The sequence below is a fragment of the Crocuta crocuta genome, unplaced genomic scaffold (genome assembly GCF_008692635.1).
Source record: "Crocuta crocuta isolate KB4526 unplaced genomic scaffold, BGI_CrCroc_1.0 scaffold77, whole genome shotgun sequence".
Lineage (NCBI taxonomy): Eukaryota > Metazoa > Chordata > Mammalia > Carnivora > Hyaenidae > Crocuta > Crocuta crocuta.
Genome location: NW_027532172.1, coordinates 3,797,625 through 3,825,297, shown reverse-complemented (window position 1 = coordinate 3,825,297; position 27,673 = coordinate 3,797,625). Strand labels below are relative to the sequence as shown.

The 27,673-nt window shown below is 51.9% G+C and overlaps 2 protein-coding genes across 2 annotated transcripts in view; both read left to right on the top strand.

The window, feature by feature from the left end:
- The window catches only part of XCR1 (X-C motif chemokine receptor 1), a 94,359-nt gene extending 89,290 nt beyond the window's left edge, over nucleotides 1-5,069 (top strand). Inside the window, exon 2 of the mRNA XM_077777141.1 lies at nucleotides 4,051-5,069. Within this exon, the coding sequence (XP_077633267.1) occupies nucleotides 4,068-5,069 (1,002 nt within the window). The 5' untranslated portion in view covers nucleotides 4,051-4,067. The remainder of the gene's footprint in view (nucleotides 1-4,050) is intronic.
- Nucleotides 5,070-12,949: 7,880 nt separating this feature from the next.
- Nucleotides 12,950-27,673, top strand: part of FYCO1 (FYVE and coiled-coil domain autophagy adaptor 1) — a 69,801-nt gene continuing 55,077 nt past the window's right edge. Inside the window, exons 1-3 of the mRNA XM_077776923.1 lie at nucleotides 12,950-13,042; nucleotides 23,289-23,426; nucleotides 26,192-26,298. Of these exons, the coding sequence (XP_077633049.1) occupies nucleotides 23,372-23,426; nucleotides 26,192-26,298 (162 nt within the window). The 5' untranslated portion in view covers nucleotides 12,950-13,042; nucleotides 23,289-23,371. The remainder of the gene's footprint in view (nucleotides 13,043-23,288; nucleotides 23,427-26,191; nucleotides 26,299-27,673) is intronic.

Here is a 27,673-nt window from a genome sequence, read left to right as displayed (position 1 = left end):
GTCCTGCCCGGAGGCCAAAGCCATAAAAGTAGGAATCCCACTGTTCAGCCATTCTTCTTTTTCAGATGCCCGGCCCCTTCCAGTGTTTACCATCTCGTGGTAACTCAGCAGTGCCCGCAGGAAGGTTTTTGGGTTCGGTTTTAGTATTTGTTCCAGGGTTTATATACAGTTCACCAGAGCTTACTCAAACATTCCTGAGAAGTGAAACCCACTCTTCTCCATAGTAAATAATTCAGTACTTGGCAACCTGGCAGAACAGGAACTGGAAAGTTCTCTTACCAATCCATTCAAGCCACGTGACTCAGGATCACCGATCAGTAAAAGGCTAGGTGAGGCAGGAGAGATGGACATGGTGTAGTTTGGTCACTGGCTCCCTGCCATCCCAGACCAGCCTGAGGACTTCCCTTCTGGAGAGTTGAGCAGAAAATGTGAACTCCATTACACACAAGGAGAGACGTGTGCTTTGGTGACTCCACACAAATCATCAGCCCCGGCGGCCACCCCATCTCTCTGGTGCTTTCTTCTGTAGTCACGAGAGATGTGACAATGTTGTTTGTAAAGCTACTTGCTTTTACAGAATTAAAAGAGGGACAAGGTACCTCCTTTGTCAGGAGAAGCCATTTCATTTTGAGAAATTTCCAACCATGCCGCCGGTTAAGAAGATGTCAAGAAGTCGGGCTGACCTCCGATGGGCCCGGATCAGGGGAAGATGAGAACCAAGCAGCAGACTTGGGGATCACCTGTACAATACGAGGGGTGCATACAAGGCTCCTGTCCCAAACTACATGCACCTTCAACTCGTCACATGACAGGAAGTCCCAGACTTTTGTACAATTTCTAACGTTATTCTAAACTACAAGCCTCTTCCAGAAAGAGACTATTTATTAGTCATGTTTCCACCCTAGGATCTGGCATCTGTCACAGGGCCTGCCTTACATCACAGGTCATCAAGCCCTTTGGTATTGAATCAGATGTAAACTCCTACTTTCTAAATGTCAAAAAAAAGAAAAAAGAAAGAAAAGAAAGAAAAAGGAAAAGCATGGACAGAATGAAAAGCTAAAAAGTACAATGGATTGGGCACCTGGTTGGCTCAGTTGGTTATGCCTCCAACTCTTGATTTCGGTCCAGGTCATGATCTCATCATTTGTGAGACTGAGCCCCACATCGGGCTCTGCACTGACAGTGGGAAGCCTGCTTGGGGTTCTCCCTCTCCCTCTGCCCCTCCTCTGCTTGTGCATTCTCTCTCTCTTTCTCTCTATTTTTTTATTTATAGTGTTTGTTTATTTATTTTTTTATTTATTTTTATTCATTCATTTATTTATTTTTATTTTATTTATTTATTTTTTATATATTTTGAAATATATTTTTATATTTTTTGTTTATTTTTTATTTATTTATTTTATTTTTTATNATTTGTTTATTTTATTTTTATTTATTTATTATTTATATATTTTATATTTTATATAGTTTTAAATATATTTTTATAGATTTATTTACTTATTTATTTAGAGTGTTTGTTTATTTTTGAGAGAGCACAAACAGAGGATGGGGCAGAGAGGTGGGGGCAGAGGATCTGAAGCTGGCTCTACACTGACAGCAGCCAGCCCCAGTGCAGGGCTTGAACTCATGAACCACGAGATCATGACTTGAGCTGAAGTTGGATAATCAACGCACCGAGCCACCCAGGCACCCCTAAATAAGTAAATTTTTTTAAAAAGGAAGAAAAAAAAAAGCACAATGGGTTGACAAGACTAAGAAATGCTCCCAAAATCCACAAGAAAAACATTATTATTCCAAGCAGAAAAATGAACAAAAGCCACAAACGCTTTGAAAATAAGAAGCACAAGGGGACAGGAAACATAACATAACGAAGGCCTATGCATTCCTCTTTAGGCATCTAAGGACTACAAAAGCAACCAACCGTATGTAACATTTTCAGCCATTTCCCTGAGGTGTTTGGAGACATGACCTGACTTTACCTAAAACAGGACACACTTGAGACCCCCTTCGTCACTCCTCCCATCCCTAAGTAAGTAAGTGAGAAACCCGGCTACCATCTCCAAACGCAAGGCGGGAGAGCCTAGGTCTGGCTCCGGCTTGGGCCTCCTTCCTGCCTCCTGGCTTTATTACCACAGAGAAGGCCATTTCACCGGTCTGAGCCTCAGTGTCGTCTTCTGTAGGGTGGGGGTGGCCGTGCCTGGCAGACAGCCACAGATGGAGGCAGCAGATGAGTGGCCCGGGCTAGCCCAGTGCCTGGCACCTGGCAGGTGACAAGGACGCTCTTACGAGGTACAGGCAGCCGCTCTGCACAGTCTCCCGTCTTCCTTCCCAAAACTTCACTCACCTCTTTCCACGAGAGCTCTGGCTCTTCAGTCCTTTCCCTTCGCTCTCCTTGTCCTTCTAGTCTCCCGATTTCCAAAACCTCCCTAACAACAGAGCATTGAATCAATGTGACTCAGCCCAGTTTTCTCGGCTCTTCCTCTCCTACAGAATACTTAAGTTATTTCCACGTGTTTGCCTATATAGGAAGTTCTGTAACAGAAACTCCTGAATGAGGCGGCTTTCTTCTCTGAGAGTTAATCCTCTGTGTTAGCGAGCGTGTCGGCCAGCCTGACGCCATCTTGGACAAATCCGCCATGGTGACCGCTCTGTGACTTAGGGCCTCTTTGAGCACAATCCCCCCACCACCCCCCCTCCCACACCACCATTACCATTCTTTCTCTTTTGTTTAACCATGGGCATAATAAAGAACCTTTAAATATACACCTGGGGCGTAACGGGCCATCATGATCTGCTCTGGAGATAAGACTATGACACGCAAATATTCTCAAACTTTTCCTCCCAGTGTCTCCCAGGATGTACTCCTCAGCCTCTAGGGCTATAAACTCAAGTCTTACGGGAGGTGCAGTGCAAAGATCTACTCACCTTGCAGTCACCTAAGACACACTTCTGTCCGTAAGCCCCTTTAATAAACCATTTCTTGGCAAACTGGACTTGTCAGCTTTTTGTTTTGCCTCCTGGCTCCTTTGACCCTTAGAGGTCACTTTGCCTTTACTTTCTTTCACAAGAACATCTGTGTTAGTGATGATTTGGTCTCCCAGAGTCTCCATGTTCATCGCAGTCTTGAGATTATTTCCTACCTGAGTTCACATGAGAGATGTTTTCTCCTTTGTTTTCAGACCTGTTCCAAGAGACAGCAAGTCTCCTGAAACAATCCTGCCATCAGGATTTATGGAAGGAAGGAGAGGAGGGAGCAGAGTAAGAAAGAAAGGAAGGGAGGGAGAGAGGAAGAGACAGAGGGAGGAAGGCGGGCAGGCAGAGTAAGTGCTCACTTAGATACTTGGTCAATAAATGAACAACGTGGGGATCGTTAGCTCTGTTTTATACTTGAGAACCTTAGGTTCAGGAAGGTTAGATAGCTTGCCCATAAATAGGGTAACGGGGCCCAAATTTGACCTCAGTTCTTTGAATCTGGCTCCACGGTTCTTTCTCATACACCTACTGGGAGACTGGTCTAGCTTAGTGTTACTCAAATGCCAGGCTTCAGGAGAAAGGGGGTTTATGACAGAGTAAATGGATGTGAATGAAAGCACCACTTCCTCCATCAAGAGAGCCTTGCTAAGAAAAATATAATGCTTCCCAAACTATACAGTTTGCTCAGTGACTTCATGTTCGGGCAAAAGTTCTTAGCCTCATTACAAATAGTTCATGATGGGTAGCTGGATCATGGACCACACTCTTTTTTTTTTTTATTCTTATTTATTTTTGAGAGATAGGGAGAGAGAGCATGAGCAGGGTAAGTGCAGAGAGAGAGGGAGACACAGAATCTGAAGCAGGCTCCAGGCTCCGAGCTGTCAGCACAGAGCCTGACGCAGGCTCAAACCATAAACTGTGAGATCATGACCTGAGCTGAAGTCAGATGCTCAACCGACTGAGCCACCCAGGTGCCCTTGGACCACACTTTTATATATACATATCGATATACACACAGGGTCCTATCGATCCTAGCCTAACCAAGTGGTTTGAAACTCCACATCTCTCTCATTTCAGATGTTCTCCATGTCTAGATGGAGCCCACAGGCATCCCAGAGTCCACCACTCTGTTTGATTATGACCATGAGAGCTTTCTGTGTGAGAACAAGAACTTCACCTTTGCCACCTTCAGCACCACTATCCTGTACTTGCTGGTGTTCTTCCTCAGCCTGGTGGGCAACAGCCTGGTGTTGTGGGTCCTGGTGAAGTACGAGAGCCTGGAATCCCTCACCAATGTTTTCATCCTCAACCTGTGCCTCTCAGACCTGGCATTTTCCTGCTTGTTGCCGGTGTGGGCCCTGGAGTATCACTGGGGATGGGTGCTGGGGGACTTCTCCTGCAAGCTCTTCACCATGATCTTCTCCATCAGCCTCTACAGCAGCATCTTCTTCTTGACCATCATGACGGTCCACCGCTACATGTCGGTGGTGAGGCCCCTCTCGTCCATGCGTGTTCACACCCTCCAGTGCCGCGTGCTGGCCACCATAGCCGTGTGGGCAACCAGCATCCTGTTCTCCGTCACTGATACCATCTTCCACAAGGTTTTTCAGTCTCCTTCGTACTGTGACTACTTGGAACTCAGGTGGTTCCTAGCCTCAGTCTACCAGCACAACATCATCTTCCTGCTCTCCGTGGCCATCATCCTGTTCTGCTATGTGGAGATTCTCAGGACCCTCTTCCGCTCACGGTCCAAACGGCACCACCGGACAGTCCGGCTCATCTTCACCATCGTGACAGCATACTTCCTCAGCTGGGCTCCCTACAACCTGATCCTGTTTCTGCAGACACTGCTGAAACTCAGGGTCATCCAAAGCTGCATGTTCAGCCAGCAGCTGGGTTACGCCTTGCTCATCTGCCGCGGCATCGCCTTCTCCCACTGCTGCTTCAACCCCGTGCTCTACGTGTTTGTCGGGGTCAAGTTCCGCAGGCATCTCAAAAGTCTGTTCCGGCACTTCTGGCTCTGCCGGCAGCAGGTGTCCAGTGGCCCCCCTCACACACCAGGCCCCTACAACTACGAGGGCGCCTCCTTCTTTTGAAAGGGAGTTTGGTGGTGCAGGAAGGAGCATCGTGGAGGGTGCCTCAGAGAATGTCACAGCCACGGGGGTGGGGGTGAGAGCAATACCTTCCGCCAGCAGGCCCTGCATGTCTCCTCTTCCACAGAAAGTGTCTCCCACCTGGAACTGTTATACTGCCACCCACAAAAAAACACTCCTTGGATTCCGACTTCATTAATTCATTCAATTGGACATCGCTTAGTTCAGAAGGCTCTCAAACTTGGAAGGATTCCCAGAAAGGAGGATCTTTCAAGACTTTATGAGGGTCCTAGACTCAAAGCATTTGATAATTGTGCAGAGGCAGGCTGCTGGTGAGATGGTCTGTCCCCTGCTTGACTGGACAGTTGCCAGCTGGTTTTGGAGGCGTTGACTCTGCTCAGCCCTCAGTGACTGCTGGATGAGACCGTCTGCAGGGCCAACGTAAGCACTTCCTCGAATAAGCATAGTCAGAACGCAATCCGGATTCTGAAAACCCACAGCTAGACGGGAGACATGTTTCTTGTCATAGCTCCAGCATCTTCCACCTGAGCTGGCCCCTGTATATTTGGTCCCTAAATCTTTGGTGGAAGGAACGAATACAGTGAGTGCCATCCTCTGCATGAAGCATCTACTCGCGGGACGTAAAGATGACAAGATACCATTGCTACCCTCCAAATGCCAAGGGCCCAGCTCTGAATGTCCACATAAATAAATACCCACCTTGGCCAAGGCACCCAGGGTGAAGATTCCAGCAACATCTCCTACTCTCAGGACGGATACTGAGCTGACACTTCAGATTCATCACTGTCCACCCGAAATGTTCTCCACCCGCTTGGTGGATGACACCAGCTTTCTCTGGCCATCTCCCATCCAAATCTGAGTCATCTCTGAGTCTTGCACTTCCCCTCCCTCCACCCCCACGGCCAAGTCCTATTGACTCTGCCTCCCCACCCCTCCACCAAGTCCCTCAGGGCTGTTCTTGCCCATGGTCGCTGCATGTCCGTGGTTCCATCCCCAGATGACCTCAATTCCTCACCATCCTCCTGCTGCTCATCTCTTTCCACACCAAGTATGCTCTGAATGGATACCAGGATGCTTCAATACCTTTAGTGGCTTCTCATTCCATGCAGCCAGAGCCCCAACACTTCAGCAAGGCTTTCCGGGCCCCTGTAAGCTGGTGCCAATGAACTTTCCCATTTGTATTCCACTCTCTGCCGTCACCCCCATGTAGCTCGGGATCCAAGCACAAGAGACCACAGGCCCTTTTCCAGACACCCTTCTCCCAGTCTCCTCTGGGTCTCCGTCACATGGTCACGGGTCCCAGCTGAAAGCCCATCTCCTTAGGAAGCCCTCCCCTTTCTATAAATCAAAAGAGCACTCTCCGGAATGCCGTGCCATTCTGCTTGTCCCCTCTAAAGTAGTTTTGTCACTGTCCACCATGTGTCATACTTACACTTGCACAGACTGAAAGCTACGTGAGGGCAGGAACCTGATCTGCCAGCCTGCTAGATGGGCCCTGGTGTTCTATCACTGTGTATGAGCGGGAGCAAAGAATGGCAGGTGTCATTATTCTCCTAATGTATGTATTTTGGGGGCCCATGCCTGCAGGACACGGTCTACCTTTCTTACCCCAGGCTGCTAGTTTATAGATATTAACCTTTCTTCCCTAGTCTGTACTCTCAGAGCACCATGCTCATTCCTCTCCATGGCAATGGCTATAACTTGACCTTGCTTTTTAGTTAGCCACACACATGCCTGTCCCCTACACTGTCCCATAGCTTCACATTCAAAGACCTAGATAAAAGCCACCTTCTAACCTTTCCATACCAACAAACCTGGTCCTGATCTGTGAACCGGATTTAGCTCTGGAGTGGGGCCTTTCTAGGTGATTCTGAGATGCACCCCAGTTAGGTACCCTTGGCTATAACTCCTTAAGTTCCAGTGTCTTCCACAGTCCCCAGAGTGGGACTTTGCACACAGGAAGCACCAAATATATGCTTGTTGAATAAAGTAGCTACTAAAAACAGCCCTGGGCAGGAGCATAGAGAGCACATAAAGTATTCACCTCTTCAGATCTGGCTGCAGGTTCAATGATTTATTTGCAATTGGGTGGCCAGCCTTGGAGGCATTTTACCTAGCTGGGGAAGATTGAGGGTCTAGTTGTAAGAATTAGGCCAGTAACACCTGCTGGAGAGGACTGTGTGGTGCACCAGCGAAGGGATAAAGCTCTCATGGGCTGGCCAGCTAGTAGGTGGGGACATCACTCACCAGGGACAGAAGAAATAGCAAAAGGAAAGAGGCAATGAGTTAGTTGTGGCTCAGAGTTAAGCCTACAGCTTTCTGATCAGGGTAATCGTTCAGCACCCCCTTCAAACTAAAATTATTAAAGTTTTGTTTGACCTTTAGTCAGAGGACAGGCTGAGCCCTGGGAGGAGAAAGGTAGAGGATTCCAGCTCACATCCCCCAAAGCCAACGCAGTGTGGTCCTAATGCCACTCTTCCTAGAAGGCAGCTTGGGGGGCCTTCACTACAGATGCTCGCTTCATTTGCTCCTCACTCCATCCCATCCCTTCACCTCTGAAGATGGTCATCTAAGTGTTTCTTCAGACACATTCAGCTGTACCCCTGAGAGCACTTCCCTAAATACATCATGTCGATCTCCTTACCTTTCTCATGATGTTTTGTCATCCCCAAGGGTGAAGAGTAGAGCGTCTTCCCCTAATTTAGTTCCTTGGGAATCTGAGGCAAGAGGCAGGGAGAAACAGAGATGAGATGGGAAGACACCCAATCAGAAAAGGAGCCTATGGGCAACTGTGCTGAAAACTATAGTCAGAGCGCTGCACACCAGTGGCCATGCTCTACATATCTTGACCACACGCTCCGTTTGCCGCAACCTCCTGCTCTCCCCTCCCTCTACCCACTGAACCACAGCTACACTCTTGTGGGCCTGTCCCTCCCCCTCTAAGTCAATAAAAGGTGCCTTGGACACAGGGCTGCAGACGTCCTGCTGTTCCGGGAGCATAAAGAATCCACAGTGATTCCGAGGGAAGATGTCTTCACAGCATTTCCACCGCCCCACTTTCTCAGACAAAATCCAGAAGGAAGGAACCTTGCTGGTCTCTGAATAGGAACTCCAAGCCCAGGGTAACCCCAGACCTCAGATGACCCCAACCAGAATGGAAGTTCCTCAAGGGCACAAGCCACATGTTGCAGATCTAGAACCTCCCTCAATGCCCAGCAATGTCTATGATTGGTTGGGTTAAGTTGATGGGAGACAATCTTTCTGGCTTTTTTCTACTTCTGTTTTTTTCTTTCCGCACTTGCTTACATAACACCTGGTCACCACCAGGCACTGCCCAGTGGCTTCCCATGAGCTCTTCCCTATGGCCCATCAGCCCAGACATTGCCTGGTTTGCTGAACTGACAGCTTTCATTTGTAAAACCTACCTGAGATAGGACAAAGAGGCCCATGAATCTGGAAAGACCAGCAGAAGAGATCCCAAAGTCGATTATCTGAGAAGGCTCTGGGGATGTGAGCCTTGGACCCATATCCCAAATCTAAAGTCCTTTACTGAAGCACTGTGACCTTGGGCTTCTCAGACCCTCAGCATCCTCATCTGCAAAACTGTACAAATGCCAACAACACAAAGACAGACTATTCACACAACGGAGGTGCACATGAGGTCATATGCGTAAAAGTACTTGCTTTGCCAATGATTCAGCCCCAAATAAGAATTATGACTGTAATCAGCTCATAAAGACAAAAAGCATCATTGTATCATATGCACAAATAAAAAATTAGCATCTATGGACTCATCCCTGGCTGTGTTCCCCTCATTTCTACTTAGGTCCTTCTGTAAGATTCTAAAAGTTCTCTGCGTGTGGAGGATCTAGCTTAGGATTCAGGGTGAAGGGAGGGATACAGGGAGACGATTGGAGGTAAAGTGTGGAACAAGCCTTGTGTGGGTCAGGGTGGTGGAAAATTTGCTCTATTTAGGCCTTAGGCAAAATTGTCCAGGAGGCCAAGTGTGTCTGGAGTGCTCCATGGCTGTTTTCTGTCCCTGTCTCTCCCCTGGGCTGTCTTCAAGTCCAAGTTTGGGTTTTTTTTGTTTTTTGTTTTTGTTTTTGTTTTTTCCTATTTCATGACCCACTGTGTTCGAACAAGGACTTTTCAGAGATTAGCCCTCCAATCAGGAATGCTATGCTTCCTGCTGGGAATTTGCAGTCTCCTGAAAATTTGGTGGGAGATACTTTGCAGGTTTGGGGGACGTTTGGGAAGGGGAAGAAGGATTATCCTGAACTACCCTCTCCACTTTGGGGCCAGTCCAGATTTTAGGTATAGAGTGGTTTTAACCGCAACCCCCCGCCGCCAACCGCCCCGCTACACACACACTCCCAGCTCCTCCACAAGAGAAATTGTGGCCAGAGCACCCAAAGGAGGACAATGGAAACCTGGTTCTTTGACCTTGACCATTTCGGAAAATCAGATCTAAGCATCACTCATGGTTAGAGAGAAGACAGGCAATGGATGGGCATGGAGAACTGGGTGGTAACAAGGATTAGAGGTGGGGCTAGGGGGTAAGAGGGGGTATGCAGGGTTCCAGGATGATCCTGGCCACGTGTGTACAGGCCTGCTCTGTGTGAAGGCAGTGGGAAGCCCATGTTAGAGGGTGTAAGACTGCAAAGATTAACTAGCACCACTTTCAAGTTGGTCAGCCTCTGGTCATTCTTATTTGGAGAAAGACTTCTATAGGATTACTCTAGTCCCAGGAAATTGGTGGGATGACTTAATCTTCTTGACTCAGAGAAAATTACATGGTTCGGTTGTCCACACAACTGGGAAGGCACACCTTAAACACGTCACCTTAAAACTATTCCAAGGCACCTTGCAATGAACTTGGGAGTCTGGGGAAGGAAGCACCCACCTGTATCCGTCCCCCTACTTGGTTACAGTTGGTTCAACAATCTGCCTCTGATTTTTTTTTTCCAATAATGAGGATAATATAAGTAAAAAAAGAACAAAAACAGTGAACATTACTAATTTTTCAAAGCATCTTTATTTAATTTTTTTTCAATGTTTATTTTTGAGAAAGAGACAGAGTGTTAGTGGGGGAGGGGGGCAGGGAGAGGGGGAAACAGAATCCAAAGCAGGCTCCAGGCTCTAAGCTGTCAGCACAGATCGATGCGGGGCTCAAACTCACAACCGCAAGATCATGACCTGAGCCAAAGTTGGACGCTTAACCAACTGAGTCACCTAGGCGCCCCTCAAAGCATCTTGTTTATTCAACAATGAGAGGAAACCCACAAATATTGGCCTTAATAGAAAATCACATCTACCATTCTGGCTGGATCCTTGGCAAGCCACTTCCTCTCCTTATCTATTCAATTCAACTGGAGAGGTTTAAACTCAGTGATCTCTCAGATCCCTTCCTGTGATTAAAAAATGAAGTCTGTGGGTCTATCATTTCATGAGTTGCATTTCCATGACGTACTTTAGTGGATACAAATCTATAGCTTCGTGCACATTATGGGTTGAACTGTGTCTTCCTCTTCCTCCCCACCAAATTCTTGTGTTCAAGTCCTAATTCCCAGGACCTCTGAATGGGACCCTATCTGGAAAGATGGTCACTGCATATGTAATTAGTTAAAGTGAAGTCATAGGGGTCAGGGCAGGCCTGTAATCCAATATGACTAGCGTCCCTATCAAAAGGGGAAATTTGGACAGAGACCCAGGCAAAGGGAGAATGCCATGTGAAGAGTGGAATTACACTATCACAAGTCAAGAACGCCAGGGAGTGCCAGCAACCAGAAGTTAGGAGAAAGCCATGGGACAGGTGTTCCCTCACAGCCTCAGAAGGAGTCAACACTGCAGACACCCTGATCGTAGACTTCTAGCCTGGAGGCCTGTTGACACCACCTGGGCCATGGGACTTTTTAAGGCAGCATGAGCTGACTAACACGGGTGCCATTTCAGAGGGTGTGCAGGGAATTCTAGTGCCTCTCAGAGCCCTTCATGGGGTCTCAGTGTCTACCTTGCCCACATAGAAGACGACTCCTGACGGAAGACACCCACAGGAGACTGGAAAGTGACTTTTTACTGAGATCTGGTCTCCACCAGACCCATTCATTTCTACATCTCACAGCCACGCTGTGACATTTCTGTTTCCCACTTAGACCAAGGAGGGCATCAGAGCTCAGAGACGTCACAGTCCAATATTCATAGCCCCGAACATGTGGGGTCGCTGCCTGAGGCAAAAGGTCACAGCTCTGAGAATATGAAGTAGGGTCACAGGCCCCAGCACGATGGGCCATGGCTCAGAGGACACAGGGGCATGCACCTGAGTGCAAGGTATCACAGCCTTGAGAATGTGAGCTCACAGTCCTGATCAAGTGGGGGCAGGGCCCCAAGCATGTAAGGTCATGACCCCATGTCTCTGGGACCCAGTCAAGTGAGGTCACAATCCTGAGGATGTGAGATCATAGTCCTGAAAAAATGGCACTAAAATCCAACATTAAAATCTCTCTCACCCTCAATATGTCACAAAACCGTTCAGGCTGTGGTTGGAACAATGACTTTCCTTCTGCCACCGTCCCACTATTCCCTCTTCTGTTCCCAGTTTTTAACAGGGACCAGAAATCACTTCCCCACAGCCCCCACAGATTGACTGTTCATCCATCTGATCACTGACTTGTCTATACCTAATTACTTTATAAAAGATGGCTGATGACATGCCAAACCCCAAACTCAAGTAGGAAATCTATTTCCTTTCCTGTATTATCCCACCCAGCCAATGTTGAGGCCATGGCGCCTGACTGGATACCAGTAGCTAAGTCCTGTGAAGTAGAAAGGTGTTTCTAGATTAAATGGTGGGAGCTAGGGCAGAGGAAAGGGTGGTGCAGCCATAACTAAGGAATGACAGAGCCCAGGCTTCAGTCACAGGCTGAAGTACGCCGGGGGGTTCTGTTCTCTTGTCTCGGATCCATAGGAGACATGAATGAATGCATGCTGTTCTCTTGAGCCCAGCCTCAGAATGCCTTGCAACTTACAAATAGAAAACAGAACTCAGAAAATCAGGCCAAGAGTGGGGCAGAAGTCAGGGGTGATAGTTCATTCATTAACACATACGTTTTGAGCACTGAGTTCAAATAGGTCCCTGTGTTTATTTTATTTTTTGTTTTTAGCATTTATTCATTTTTGACACACAGAAAGAGAGAGAGAGAGAGAGAGAGAGAGAGATACTGTGATTGGGGGAGGGGCAGAGAGAGAGGGAGACACAGAATCCGAAGCAGGCTCCAGCCTCTGAGCTGTCACGCAGGGCCCAACTGGGACTCGAACTCACAGACAGAGAGATCATGACCTGAGCTTATGTCGGATGCTCAACCGGCTGAGCCACCCACCCAGGCGCCCCGGGACAGGTCCCTGTGTTTAGAAATGAGGGGGATTTGGGAAGCCCAGCGACACATAATGCTTTTCATTTACCTCGTCCAACCTATCAAAAGTATTATCGTCTCAGCATGCAATCAATATAAAAGTAGTAATAAGCTATTCCACATTATTTTTTTCATACGAAGTCTTTGGAAGTCAGGTGTATTTTGCACTTACAGCCCAGCCCATGTACTATTCAACTCAAACGAGAAACATCTCAAATTCTCAAAAGCCACACGGTGATAACGATGACTTGTGGACACACGAGAATGCGGGGGCTGAAAGGCTTAACCCCGGGCGGGTGGCGCCCGCAGAGCCAGGAGATGCAGACCTCAGCGCTGTGCCGCGAGCCCGGGAGTCGTAAGTCCACGCCCCCCTGCTGTGGGGTTCGACGGGACTTGTAGGCGTTGGCCTGCGGAGCGTGCCGGGAGTTGTAGTCTGCGCCCTCCTGCGGCGGCTCTGCGTATCATGGCGGGCCACGCCGCGCTACCGCACTCTTCCGCTGGGCCCCAGAAAGTTTCGCTTCTGCCCAGCAGTGGACCCACGAGCGCGTAAGTGCCGCGGGGGGCCGGCCGGACCCTGGGGGCGCCTGGGCCGCTGTCGGCCTCAGAGCGGAGAACTTCCCTCCCGATGCGGCTTGTCACCTGTTGCCCTCACGGTCCCCGCCCATCCCGGGTCTCCCCCAGACCCAGTCCCGAGCCCTTGCTCTTGCCCTTGGCCAGCGAGCCTGGGAGGCACCTCTAGGATCGCTGCTGAAATTGACCCTGGAACCCTGGCTGTCTCTGGTGGTCAGTTGGAAAGACAGACCCCCAAACCCGGGTTCCAGGACCCCCGAAAAGGAGCCCACCATATAGGAGTCCCAGAACAGCCGTTGGATCATTTAGGCACAGGAGGACAGGTCGTGGAGTTTCTGCCTGCGTTGTCCGAGAGGCTACTGACCGTAAAAAGCGAAGTTCCGGGCTCAGCAGGGCCGGGATAGCCCAGACCTCCTTGTTTATCCCTCCCTCCCGTAAGGGGACAGTTTGTTCATCCCGGGCCATATTCGCGGCACCATCGTTTCTCTTTACCTTGTGTCCAGGTTCAGGGTCTCGAAACAGCCCCCCAGTGACCTTTCCTGAAACACCTGTGGATTTGGGATTGTCTGTGGTGTGGCTGCCTGGGACTTGCTCTAGATGAGAGTCCTCGCTACTCAGAACCTAGGCTGGGGGATGTTGGAGGAGGAGGGCTGGATTTTATTTTTGTGGAAGGAAAGCGTGTGTGGTTGACACATTAACCACATGGCTCCCTATTTTGTGCACATGTGGCTTCTGATGCCCCTTGTCACTCTTCACAGCTCCCATTGGCTGCCCCCTCCAGACAAAAAAATAGAGCACTTACTGCAGCTGCTTGTATTGGCCACAGCCTCTGCTTGTCTTGACCACGGCAGTTTCCTCTCTGCAGAGAAATGGGTCAGGGGCTCTTTGAGGGCAGAGGATCAGGCTGTAATCTGCTCACTGCCCTCCGGCCCCTGCAAGCCTTGTGGTCTCTGCTGCAAGCTTTACACCCCTGCCATCTGCCTAATGCGGCTTCCCTTGCGTGTTGGTGCCGTTAAAGAGCTGTCTCGTCAAGGTTTTCTTTCAGTGGCTCCCATCTTCCACAGGTCGACCCTATCAAGTGGGCTCCACTTGACCCTCCCTTCTGTGACAGCCACTGTTCATCAGTCACTGAATGCCCTGTACCCAGTTGTGGGCCATTGTTCCTATCACCCTGGAAATCAAAGTTAATGGTCTCAGGGAAGGGACACGGCCTTCTTTGATTCAAGGGATCTGAAAAGCCTCTTGCTTTAGGAAACCGGTTTTCTGCTTCTCTTACAAGTGTTATCTCTGTGTTGTCCTTACTTTAGTTTTTAAATTGCTTTCGGTATTTTATTAGGAAAACTGGAGCATAATCATTGAAAGAATTGTATAGTGAACATGTGCCTGCCTGTTAAAATCTACAATCAATGTTTTACTTGATTATTTTTGTAGCTGCTTTAGAGTCAGTCCCCTGGTTGTTCCTTGGACGGTCTTTGCTCCTTGGGGCTGGTTTTGGAGCAAAAGCATGAGATCAGGAGCCACATTTTTTTTTTACGTTTATTTATTTTTGAGAGACAGACAGAACACAAGTGGGGAAGGGGCTGAGAGAGGGAGACAGAATCTGAAGCAGGTTCCAGGTTCCAAGCCATCAGCACAGAGAGGCTCGAACTCACAAACTGTGAGAGCATGACCTGAGCCCAAGTCGGACACTTACCCAGGCGCCCCAAGAGCCACACTTTTAACCTTTTGAGACAGGAAACCCCCCCCCCCCCCCAAAGATGTTTGTGATAAGAGAAACTACCCAAAAGAGACAAGATCAGAGCATCTGGTGACTTTGACCTGTGCTGGTCTCTGAGGCTGTGGGCTTCTGTCTCCAGGACATGTAGTAGGCACCCAAGAAATGGCAGTCCCTCTCTTCCCTTGAGGGAAGAGGTTTGGCTGATGGCTGACCTGTATTTTCTGGTGATTCCAAGAACCGCTTTGGTGACTCAAAATCGGAATGTCTTTAAACATGAGGCAGAGGAAGGGTGTTGTCTAGCTGTGGTCTCATGGTGAAAATCACTGATAGGAGCTCCGCATCTGGGGCCACATTCCCCGGAGTCGCCCTCCCCCCCCTCCTGCCGAATGCACAGCAAGTGACCAGCCAGGGGCCTCCTGTGAGCAGGGGTGCGTGGAGTCCGGCTTGGTCAGCATCTGCTCACCTGTGTCATTGTGTTGAACCAAAGATCAGCAGTACCCTCTATTTGTGATCTTGTCAGTTTTGGGATGTTTGTTTGTTTTTTGTTTTTAAAGCTCTTGATTGGTATAAGGGCCTCTGAACAACTAACCAAATCAGTAGCGTGGGCACTGAAATGTACCCTGGGGTCTGTATCGATCCTCTCGCTGCTTGTAGACATACTGTTTGTCAGCATCATGTCCCTATAGTAAGCTTCAGCCTCAGGGCACATGGGCGGATGGCTTTTACGAGTTGAGGATGGTAGAACCGAGCTCAGTGGGGCAGGGGCGTTTCCCCCCTTTCCACATGCCACAGCGGTCAGCCTGATGGTTTTCTTGGCCACCAGTGGCCCTCCACATTCACAGAGGTCCTTCTGGCATTTGAAAGGCACCGAGCGCCTGTTTCTAGTTTGGCCGGATCCTGCTTTCAGGGATGGGGACGCGTACATCAGTGTGGTTCTCAGGGGCTCTGTGGTCTGGTTACGGTACTGTCGTCCTGCGGCTGGTTCCGGGGCCCAAGAGCAGGTCTGGCTAACCACCTCGGGAGCCCAGGGCACTGAATCCTTGACCTGGGGCAGAGAACCGAGCCTGTGGAATCCAGAAGAAAAACCAAAAGCCACCACTGACAGACGGCTGTCAGTCTGCAGGGGGGTAGGCCAGGAGGAGCATCCCTGTAAGAGGGCCTCAGTGGGCTGGACAGCTGAACCGGAAGTGGCAGACTCACAAGGAGCCTGAAGGCATTTCCTCAGGCTGAACCTGTAGCCCATTGGGCTTCTTCCAGGGCACCTGAAGCCTTGGTCAAGAGCAGAGAGGGGGCACTTGGAAGCCTCAACCAAAGGTAGCCACTGGAAACATCTGCTCATCTTCCCTACCTCCTCCATGAGGACAGTAAAGGGTAACCTCCCCACATTGCACATGGGGGAAAAAGCCCACACAATAAAAACAGGAAAAAAAAAAAACCCAAAACCCACAAATTCCACATACAAGATAGGAAAAGGTCAAATGACTTCCCCTGGACAGACAGATGTGCTAAAATTGCCTGAAAAGAGTTTGGTGAGCTAAACATAGCACAGTCTCACCCAACGTGGAATGATCTTTATCGCATTATCCATTGTACAGTAGGGAATGGAAAGCTCACCTGGACTAGTCTGATTCCAAACTCTGAGTAGGGTCCAGACTGGCAAGCCTCAGGGACACCTGGTAAAAGAAAAGACAGTTTTCTTGCCCAGCGCCAGGCTCCGGCCTCAGAGCCATCGTGGGTCCCGCTTGCCCTTCCTGTCCACCAGCATAGCCCCGCCCCTGGGCTCTGTGCACCCGGGATGCTCCGCTTATCATCCCGACACGGCCCTGTGCTCAGACCCACCAATAACCCCCGCTTGCCCCGGGAGCGTTCTGGTTGGATGCAGAGAGGAAAGGGCCTCGGGTGGGCTGGGTGAGTGGGGGTGGTGGCTATAATGGCAGTGGCTATCGTGTCCAGAAAGGGTGAAAGAAGCTTCTGGATAAGGCTGCCTCAGGCCGGAGCCGCGGGGCACGCTTCCTCCCATGGACACACTTAATCCCGCCAGTCCCGAGTTACATTCTTCCTGTCCTCCTCGGGATAATACTGCCCTAATATTTCCCTAATAATGGTGGTGTAATGTCCGTAGTTACAAAATGATTTTTTTTAACACATTATTTTAGTCAACAGAAAAGTAACTTATGTCCAGTAAAGGAAAATTGAAAAATCAGAGAAATCGAATGTTTCGAAAATTTACTCACGTTTCCTTCCCGCCGTTGAGGGATAAATCTCATTGTTTACCAGTTGGTGCATTTTGATGCCTAAGGTTCAGTTTGGTCTGTGGAACAAGAGATTATGTGTCTGGTTGTCCCCAAGGAGGGTGTTGGGGGTTGGCCCGGGACAGTGCTGGGGAAATGTGGGGAAATTACCATACTGGAGAATGGCCACAAATGTGGAAGAAAGTCCGTGGGGCCTTAGAATCCCGAACAGTGTAGACACTGGGGCCTCCCGTGTTCACCTGTGTTCATCACACACAGCACGCGTCAGGCCTCCAGTGATCTCTTGTCGGCCTATAAGCTTAGTAGCTTTGCACCTCTGGAGCAGGCGTTCCTGGAAGGCCAGGGCCCACTGGCCTTGTCCCCGGCTGTAGCCACAGCTCCCGGGTCAGGCCTGCCCCTCACCAGGGGTGCCCAACAAATACCTCCAGCCTGGCAGGCAGTTTGTTAACGCATACGGGTTACATGTTGTCTTCATCGAGGCTATGTTTGGTGGCTAAACCCTGTTCTAGCAGAGATTCTCTTCATCATAGTCCGACATTGGCTGGGCTCGCCCCCTTGGTACTCTGGTCAGGATTGTCCCCCCTCCCCCCCAACCTGCTACCGAGCATAGAGTTTTGGAGCTCTGCGATTTTCTCTATCTGCATGGGGTTTGTGCTCCAGCTGGGCTCTCAGATGCTCTCGAGGCTGTTCCAGAGGCTGCCCAGAGCTTCGCGTGTGCCTTCGCCACCTCCAGGGTGTTTTCTCTGGGCTTTTCCGTCCGTCTGTCCGCCCCAGGTATGGACGCGCGGCCCCTGCCAGAGCGGCCTCCCTGCCACCTTCCCAAAAGAGAAGGTCAGGTGTCCCCAGGCCCAGAGGCCGCCCCTCACATCCACAGGCCTCTGGACTTCCCAGGTCAGTGGGCCAGAATCGGGGCCTGTTTTGTGTGTGTCCCAGAGGCAGTGACCGAGAAACCTGGAACTCTAGTCGTTGGAGCGCAAGGGCCAAGAGAAAGTCCAGAAAGCCGTGGCCAGCGCTCGAGTCTGCCTTCCGTTTAAGAAAGAAGAGCGCACGCAAGGAGGAGTATTTGGGAAAGGTGGCCCGGGCCTGCAGTGGGTCAGCGCCGTCATTAGTCCGAGGGGTTGGGCCGCCCCGTGAGGCTTTGTTCCTGTGCCCTGAGATGCCTGCCCCGCACCGGCCTCGGACAGCCTCCTGAGGCCCTGGTGACGGCAGCCTGCCCACCGACCCTTTCGTGTGGAGCCAGCAGGGCCACTGGACCTTCAGAGCCACAGGTACCAGCCAAGTGCCCCCCTTTCCAGAGGTGGCAGCTACACAGATGCTGTCGGGTGTGCTGACCCCGACTGAGGCAGTGGACTCTTCCAGAAAGGCTTTCTGCTTTGGGCCCATCTGAACCATCCTTGCGAACGTTCTTTCCTGCTCAGGGTAGAATTTACAACTGGCGCGCCCCCCCACCCCATCTGGGAGTGGGGCAGGAGCCCAAGTGTTTGGTGCCCTCTCCGGGTCCCCTCTCAGCCACTGGGTGAGGAGCAAGCACAAGACATTCTGAAGACAAGGCAGGGTTCTCTTCCACGCCCCAAACCTGCCCCCTTCTCATCCTTCTCTCCTAGTACAACTAGGCAGACTGCTGTAATTGCTCCTGCCAGAGCCAGTTTTTGGGTTTACGAGTATTAGTCATTTGCACCATAGCATAAATAAGTTTACAGGAGCCAGTTGGTGTCTTTGTTTCTTAATCTGCGACTAGACTGCTGTCTCTATTGTTAGGGCAGCTGGGCAGATGTAGGAGGAGTTTGGAGGTCGGGAAAGAGTCTTTACCTCTAACATAATACCTAAGCCATGACTAGGAAGTCAGACGATAGTCCCGGGTGTGTTTTGGGTTCAAGGAGGGGATACGCTCTTTGGGGCCCTCGCGAGGTGTGGGAGGCCTGGGGTTGTTCCCCTGTGCTGCAGCGGCCGTGGCCAGGGCGGTGCGGACCGAATCTGCGTATCTCCTGAGTTAGGAGAGCAGTTGGCTTGTCAGGACCTGCGGCTTCTGGCCATCTCTGTGCCATCTCTATGATACCAAGGCAACTCTATAGTCAGGTGCTTGTCCCAGGTTCCTGGCACAGAGCTTCTGGAACCCCAGGAATTTCCTGAGTGATGGGAGTGTCTTTTGTTTGTGTGCTTCTTTCAGCCACGCCTGAGTTTATGCTAATAAGGGGACCCTCCTCAGCCCCTGGGGTAGCTTCAGGGTGGGGGCTGGGGGCTGGAGGTGCACCATGTGATTAGAAGGTTGGAACTCTCAGCCCCACCCCAGACCTCTGGGGAGTGGGCAGGGGCCGGAGATGGAGGTAATCTACCGTGTGCCTCGGTAATGAGGCCTCCATTAAGCACCCCCAAGTGGGGAGGTTCTTGACCTTGTGGTTTGGTCAACAGCTGAGGTGCTGGAGGGTGGGGAGCCCTGAGGGCAGGGAACTTTACAAATCTCAAAACAGCAAACAACCCCACCCCCGACTCTGTCTCTCTTCTGCGTGGCTGTTCCCAAATTGTATCTTTTAATAAGATAAATCAGTCATCGTGGTGTGTTGCCAAGTCTTGAGAGCTGTTCTAGCAAATCATGGAACCTGAGGAGGGGGTCGTGGGGATCCCCAGTTTAGAGCCGGCAGTCAGGAGTACAGGAAGCAGCCTGGGGCCTGGGACCAGTGTGTGAAAGCCGGACGGCAGTTTTGTGGGTGGAGCCCTTGACCCGTGGGGCCTGCGCTGACTCCAGTCGTTAGTGTCAGAACGGAACCGGATTGGAGAAGCCCCAGTTGGTGTCAGAACTGGCTATTGGTGTGGAAAAAAAGCCACATGACCATGGCATGGAGAGAGTGCCGCATTCTGTGTCCTCTGGTAGTTAATAACGACCTCAGATCAGGGAAGAGAAAGGACAAAGTGCTGAGAGCCATCCTCCCAAATCCAGGAAAAGAGCCATGATCTTCCAAGGAAGCTCTGATTAAGTTCCTGAAACCCTGTGAGATGGGGGTGCCTGGGCGGCTCAGTCAGTTAGGCATCCGACTGTGGCTCAGGTCATGATCTCATGGTTCGTGGGTTCGAGCCCTGTGTTGGGCTCTGTGCTAACAGCTCAGAGCCTGGAGCCTGCTTCGGATTCTGTGTGTCTCTCTCTCTGCCCCTCCCCTGCTGTCTGTCTCTCTCTCTCTCTCTCTCAAAAACCAATAAATATTAAGAGAAACAGAATAAAACCCTGAGGTGGGACACCCGTTCGCGGTGGGGAGTCCGCCATGACCTGCGAGTCCAGCAGCTGCTTCTCTCGGGGCACATAACCTAGGTGATGACTCGGGCTTTCTGGAAGAGCAGCTTGTGTAATCAGTAGCTGAGCACAGCTTACCCCGTGACCTGGGAGCTTGGCATCAGCTGAGCGCGCTCTGAGGGTCAGGCGGAGGCGGCCTCCCATGGCCATGCGGACACGGGGCAGCTTCCCTGGGGTGCCCACATGCCTCCGAGGAGCACATTTCTGCCCCTGGGGCTCATCACACCAGGTCTCTCTGGCCCCCTGCCCCCTCCTTCCCTCCTTGGGTCTCTTCCAAAGACCTCATCCTCATTTTCCGGCCTGGCACAACTCAGGTGTCCCCGCCTCTCACCCTCTCCCTCCCCCAAGCAGAATTAATTTTCCCTTCCTTAGGCCCCAGGGCATCTTCCAAAATTCATCACAGTGCGGCCTTTTGCCTTGAGATACAATCTGCCTCTGTGAGTTTGGGCAAATGTATGCTTGTCAGATAGGTACAGTCATATCATCGCCACCGTGGGCATGACAGAGGACAGAACGGCCCCTCCCTTTACCCCCCCGCCGGCCACGCCGTGATCTCTCCCCCGCGTTTTCCCTTCGCAAGAAGCTCATGCGGATAGAATCTCAAAGGACGCGGCAGCTTCCGTCTGGCTGTTTTCGCACAGCAGAAAGCACCTGCTGTTATGTGTCCTCGGCCCGGCCCTTTTCATCACTCAGTACCCATCGCTTTTTATCGTGTCTCCACATGGAGCTCTTCTGCTGTGTCCAGATATCTGGGTACTTTCCTGTCCGTCTGCTAGGTGCACAGCCGAGCTTCTCCAGGGCTAGACCGTGCCTTGCGCGCCTCTGTGTCCCCAGTCTGCGCTTAGGAAGAACTGGACGGCATGGTGTCGGGGCAGCTGTGTGTTGACAGTGAGGACCCTGGACACGCTCTACCTCTCCAGAAGGGGCAGAGGACCCGCCCAGGCATCAGGCCCCTGTGGAAGCCTGACCAAGCCTGGGCTCTGTGCCGCCCCCCCCATGGGGCATAGGGCCCCTGCTGAGCCACCCCAGGATGGACAGGCTGGCTTCTCGAAAACTGCTCCTACCCCCAGTTTGGTGTCTGTGGTGGGTGGGGGGTATCACTTCTTAGGGGGCTTCGGAGGGCTGTCTGTGGACCCCCTGCGTGGGGCTCCATGTCAGGGATCGCTGGGAGTGTGGTATTGGTGTGTGCCTGTCTCGTTCCTCCCAGGCCAGAGAAGCCCTCTTCCGGCCTTGTTTGCTCAAGTCCCAGCTGTGCCGGCTTGTTGGTTAAAAATAGGCATAGGCCTATCCGCCCAGTGACAGGCCCTTCTTGCTGGAATGCTTATGTAAATATCTGGAGGAACTTGAAACCTGGGACTATTTCTATCCTGGAGTCGTATTGTCTGGACTCTTGGAGCGGGAAGGGGAACAGGCTGTGGGAGAGTGAGGGCCAGCACGTGTGAGAAACACCCCGGGCGGCGCCACGTTATTTGGGAGATGCTCGAGTGCAGGGTGGTTCCTGGAGGCCAGTGGAAGGGGAAGGCCATGTGCAGTAGTGATGATGGCCGGGCTATAAATCCACAGGGTTTGAATCAGACTGACCAGGGCCCAGACCACGATTCCACTCCCTGCTGGCCCACGGCCTTAGGCAAGTTATGTGGCATCTCGAACTGGGGTTCTCTATCCCACCATGACGATTGTGAGATTAAAAGGATCAGGCGTGTAAAGCCCCTGTCAGGACCCAGCACACAGTAGGCCCTCATTCAGTGGTGGCTGCTCCTCTGGCTACCTTGAGTCTTGCCATCAGCTTTTGCCAGCAAGCATTGCACAATCTTGTGTTGGTTAGCTAAGAATTGGAGACACCCAAATCTTTATTTTTTTGTTTTTAATGTTTATTAATTTTTGAGAGAGAGAGAGGGAGAGAGGCAGAGAGAGAGGGAGACACACAACCCAAGCAAGCTCCAGGCTCTGAGCTGTCAGCACAGAGCCTGATGCGGGTTTCAAACTTACAGACTGCGAGATCATGACCTGAGCCGAAGTAGGACGTTTAACCGACAGAGCCACGCAGGCGCCCCTAGAGATGTCCATTTCTGATGTCTCTTCTGTAGAAGGGACACTGGAGTATCCCAGTGCTTGTCCACATTCCTCTCCAGGGCCACTCGTGTGTCCCCACCTCTGCTGGTCTTCAGCCACCGTGTCCTTAGATCACTTTTGCAGCTGCCCCAGCAGGGCTGTAACTCAGGACTCACCAGCTGCGAGAGGACTGTAACGGAGCTTAAAATAGAGACGTGTCCCTTGCCTGGACGGAGGGCTGCGCCCCCACCCCCCGCCCCGCTCCCCCGATGCAGGCCAGGTGGTGTCTACACAGCCGAGCTGAGCCGGATTCTGGGCAGCTGGAGCTGCTGAGCCCCTGTGAGCGAGCTGCTTCCCCTGTAAGGCAAGCCTGGCTTTCTTTGGTCTGAAGGCCCAAGGGTCCTCAGCCTCTGGCCTCCATCACCACCTGGCCAGACGTTACCGACCCTCAGGGGCAGCCAGTGTTGGGGAGACAGGGGGCTGGGTATGGGGGACACAGGGGCTGCTCGTGGCCAGCTCCTTCCACGTAGTGGGCCATCTGAGGTGGATTGGGCTGGTTGTGACCCCCCGGGGTGATGGGAGCCCCCAGAAGGCATTTCTGAAGGTGGAGGGAGAGTGAGGCAGTCCTGTCTCAGAGGGCCGAAGACGAGAGAAGCTCAGAAGCACTGAATCATTCTGTTTGCTTGAACCTGTTGCTTTTGAAGCCCCCCCCAGGTCATTGTGTCTGAATAGAGAAGTGTGTCACAAGCCAGCCAGAGAACGCCCACCGAGTGAGGCCCAAGCCGAAAGGTCTAGCCCTTCCCGTTGAGGGAAGACACCCAGATGGGGCGACTTTGTGCCTGGAGCAGCCCCCCTCTCGTCCTGTCTTCATGTTGTGTCTGTCGCTGATCCCTCCATGGCCTCCCTCTCCCTCTCCAGGTGCCACCATGGAGTCTGACCTCTGCTGACCAGACCCGGGCAGGAGGTACACAGCCGAGAGAGGCGGCCTGCAGCCAGTCGCCATGGCCTCCGCCACCGCAGAGAGCCAGCTACAGAGAATCATCCGTGATCTGCAAGGTGCGGTGGGGCTGGGAGGCACGTCAGGCTTGGAGGTGGGATAGCCGGGCTGTGCTTGTACCCCACCCCCATCCTTGTCCCAGGGCGGTGGGCGGGGCGGGGGCGGGGGCTGGAGCCCTGGGACACATCATATGGAGGTGTTTGGGGCTTGGGCGTCTGCCCTGTGTCAGGCAGGGGCGGCCGGGCCAGGCCTCCTCCTGGGTCCTGGGAAGCCAGTTTGTAAACCGAATCCAATACCCTCATCTGGCCCTGGTCTGCACTCAGTTCGTGTGGCTGTGAGTGTGGTCAGGCCCCCCGGGCAGTCCTTGGTGGAATCTTGGGCCTCCCCAGGCCATGACGGAGTTGGCCCATTTGTGGAGGCCGTGTTCTCGCCGCTTCTGAGCAGGGTGGCCAGACACCCGTCTTTCCTGTTTCGCTGTCCTGCCCAGTCCTGGCGGGTGGACAGCCTGTGTCCTGTGACGCACTTGTAGTTCTGGGCCCGTGACCACCTCGACTCCCTGGAGCTCAGTGTCTGGACGAGACTCGTAGTTCCCATGTCCCTGCAGAAGGGCCGGGCCGGGGACGGTGCTGCGACTCGGGGCAGGAGCGGACTGCTCGCTCTCCCGGGCCGCAGAGCCTAGGGCCCGAGCTCACCCTTTTGGCTGACATGCCGCCTGGGTCAGAACCTCGGCCAGCATCCTGCCCACCTGAGGCCACCGGGGCTGGTCTCTAAGCCTCCTTGGACCTCCCACACCTGTGCTGCAACACGGTCTGAAGCCGCCCACTTCTTCCGTGTCGCAGAGATCAGGGTGACACTGTCCTGACAGGCTGGAGGCCCAGGTTCCCACCTGCTCAGGACCCTTCCCTGCACCTGCGGTGACTGTCTCGGCGGCACACAAGTGTCCAGCATCCAGCACGGGAGCGATACCTCCCCAGCCGGGGGGTCTTTGGACAGTGCACAGCCTTCGTGCCTGCGCAGGGCAGCCCGCTCGTCTTCCTGACCGCACCGACGAGGGCTTTGGGGTCAGCTCCTGGCTCTGCCCTTTAACTCCGGAAGATGTGGGACGAGCCCCGTCGCCTTTCCGAGGCCCTGTCGCTTCCCTTGTGCATGAGGTCAGCTAGATGGTGACATCCACTCCTCAAGACCGTTGGCAGACGCACATGTGTAATTCACATAAAACTAAGACTATCCCTGAGTAATGCACTTGGGTTATCAGAGATTAGAGCTGAGAACTTCATATTTCATACCCAAGCCTCCTCCTTTCAAAATTTCAGGAGTTCCGAGATCAGGTTGAGAGCGTTAACCCAGCCTGAGTGGTGGAGGGGGGGAAAGGCTATGTCTCCCCCAGGCCCTGGCCCCCCGGCTCTCAATGCCAGCCACTGCACACACTTCGAGGGGGTGCCACCAGATGGCGTCACTTGTACGAATCGGTCCCAAGAGCCTGTTGTTGCCATTCGCTGACCTCTGCCCTAGGGGTCAGTATCGATTACACGTTAGCAGCTCGGTCAGCATCAAGGCCAGGCAGGTGTGCTTTCCAGCCAAGGTGCTGAGAGCAGGGGCTGGGGCTCCTCTTGCTTCCGAGCTGTCAGAGAGAAAGGGCACTTTGTCCAGGGGGCTCCAGCTGCCTCAGCCAGGGGCACCTTGCCCAGTGTCTGCACCAGACGCAGCTTCTCACGGTCTCTCTGTCCCACAGCAGAGGCCGTGAGGGAGAGTCGAGGCGGTTTTCCTTCTTTTGTGCACAGGAGGTCAGTTCTCTCAGAAGCATGGAGGTGGGTTCCAGAGTCAGAGGCCCGTGAGAAAACCCGGGGTCTCATTCCAGTGCAGCTCTTGCCTGCCCGGGGTCTTTGGCGAGTGCTCTACCTGCCCAGGGATTCCTCACCTGCCAGCAGGGATGATGATGGCAGCCTTCATCAGTCTTTTTTTTTCATTTTTACAAAAATGTTTATTTATTGGTGGGAGGGAAGAACACAAGTGGGGGAGGGGCGGAGAGCAAGGGAGAGAGAGAGAATCCCAAGCAGGCTCCACGCTATCAGTGCAGAGCCAGACGTGGGGCTTGATCTCACGGACCATGAGGTGAGATCACAACCCAAACCAAAATCAGGAGTTGGACGCTTCACCGAATGAGCCACCCAGGCACCCTGTCTGCCTTCATCATCTTAAGTTTGTGTTTGTTTTTATTTTTTCACATTTTAACAGTTCGGAAACTGGGATCATTTTAAGACCAGTTGCGTGTTGGGTTTGTTGAAACAAAACACTCCCCACCCCTCGGTGCTGTATTCAATGGGAAGGCCGTGCAAAGGCCTGGCCCCAGAGGGGCCCTCAGCTCACAGAAGCAGGTGTTGTTATCATTCTTGGGATTGTTCTCATTGCTCCTGTTTGCATGTTCTGGGGCTTCTCCTGTATGAGCAGTAGGGTTATGGTGAAGAACAGCAAGGAAGATGGCCAGAATGAAGGGCAAAGCTTTCTGGAAGTCCCTAGTAGGGGCCTACTGAGTGACCCGTGCACACAGCAGACATTTGCTGCATGCATATTATGAGGCCTACGTGGTGAGCGCACAGGGGTGACCAAGAAGTGTGCTCTGTTAGGGAGCTACTCTAAAATACCCACCTGGGAGCTCTCAGGCCCTGAACGCCTTCAGATTCGGCATTACATCCATCCAGCGATCTGTACCGCTTTATGTTTCCAAGGTGCTCTCTCATCCTTGACCAAGTGCTTCTTGCACTTCCTGGGTTCTTCTCTTTCTCTCTCTGAGGTCAGTTATGTGTTCCTATGTCTTGTCTTAAAGATGCCGTGACGGAACTAAGCAAAGAATTCAAGGAGGCAGGCGAGCCTATCACGGATGACAGCACCAGCTTACACAAGTTTTCTTACAAACTCGAGTATCTCCTTCAAGTAAGTGCCTCCCGCACCGTGTTGGTTTCTGCTCCGTTCTCTCGTTTCTCTCTTGGGTGACTCATCAGCGTTCAGGATGTGGGTCAGACAGCTCCGTGGGGCCAGCGGGCCCTGCAGGGGAAACTGGAGGTGCGTGTGGTCCCTGGTGAGAGTGTGGGCCCCCCAAGCGCGAGCCTCTGGAGACTCAGAATGTTGCCCCTCAGGATAATTGTGGGAATCAGGAACATTCTTTAGAGATTGAGGTCCCCTTAAGGCCGGTCACGAGGTCACCGGATAGCAGGGATCACTTCAGGGCAGTCCCAGCCCCCTTTGAGAGGCTGGTTGAAAGCTGTGGGGTCTGTCCCCAGGCACATGGGCACAGGTGACCACACCCAGTCACGCCCTAAGCATGGTCCTGAAGCTGCTGTTTTAGGGGCTTGCTGCTCAAAGCATGGCCCACACACCAGCGGCGCGGCGTCCTTGGGGGCAGGTTAGAGACGTGTTCCCAGTTCCACCCTGACCTGCTGAATCGGGACCTCTGAGGTCAGCCCACAGAGTTTTGTTTGAACTTGCTCACAGCGTAATGCTTCTTTCTGCTTGATTCAAGAAACACAGGTCTATAGGGGCGCCTGGGTGGCTCAGTCAGTTAAGCGTCCGACTTCAGCCCAGGTCGAGATCTCATAGTTTGTGAGTTCGAGCCCCGCATCGGGCTCTGTGCTGACAGCTTGGAGCCTGGAGTCTGCTTTGGGTTCTATGTCTCCCTCTCTCTGCCCCTTACCCTCCCACTCCAAGCTCTGTCTCTCTCTCTCTCAAAAATAAAGGAAACATTAAAAGAAAATTAAAACAAACAAACAAACAAACACAGATCTAGAGAACTCTGCAGATGTGGAAAACCACAAGCAATCACAGGAGGCAGGAAGGAAATGGACTGAAATGTTAACAAAGTTATCTGAGGGAGAGGGTATTGGGCATTACGGGGTTTGCTTGTTTTTCTTTTTTAGTTTTATCCAGATTGCCTAATGATTTATGTATCTTTCTTCCATAGCCAGAAAAAATATACAACAAAATGTTATGTTATAGAAAGACACATCTTTATCATCCCAAACACCCTAAGTTTGCAACGTCACATCCCAGCAGAGCCTGTGTAAAGAATGAGAGGCTGCTGGGGGACTTTACCTTTCGCGTGCCTTTCCAGCTGGTTCTGGTTCACTGTGGGAAGTGATTTATGGACCTTTTTTGTTTTCAGTTCGGTTTTAGTTTTGGATTTGAAATGACTCATAGCTGGCACTAGTTTGAACTTACTACACGCCTATTAAAACAGTGTTGGAACTTGAGTAACTGGGGTAAGATATCACCAAGTCATCCCCTGACGTCAGGACCAAGTTGACCTTCACGT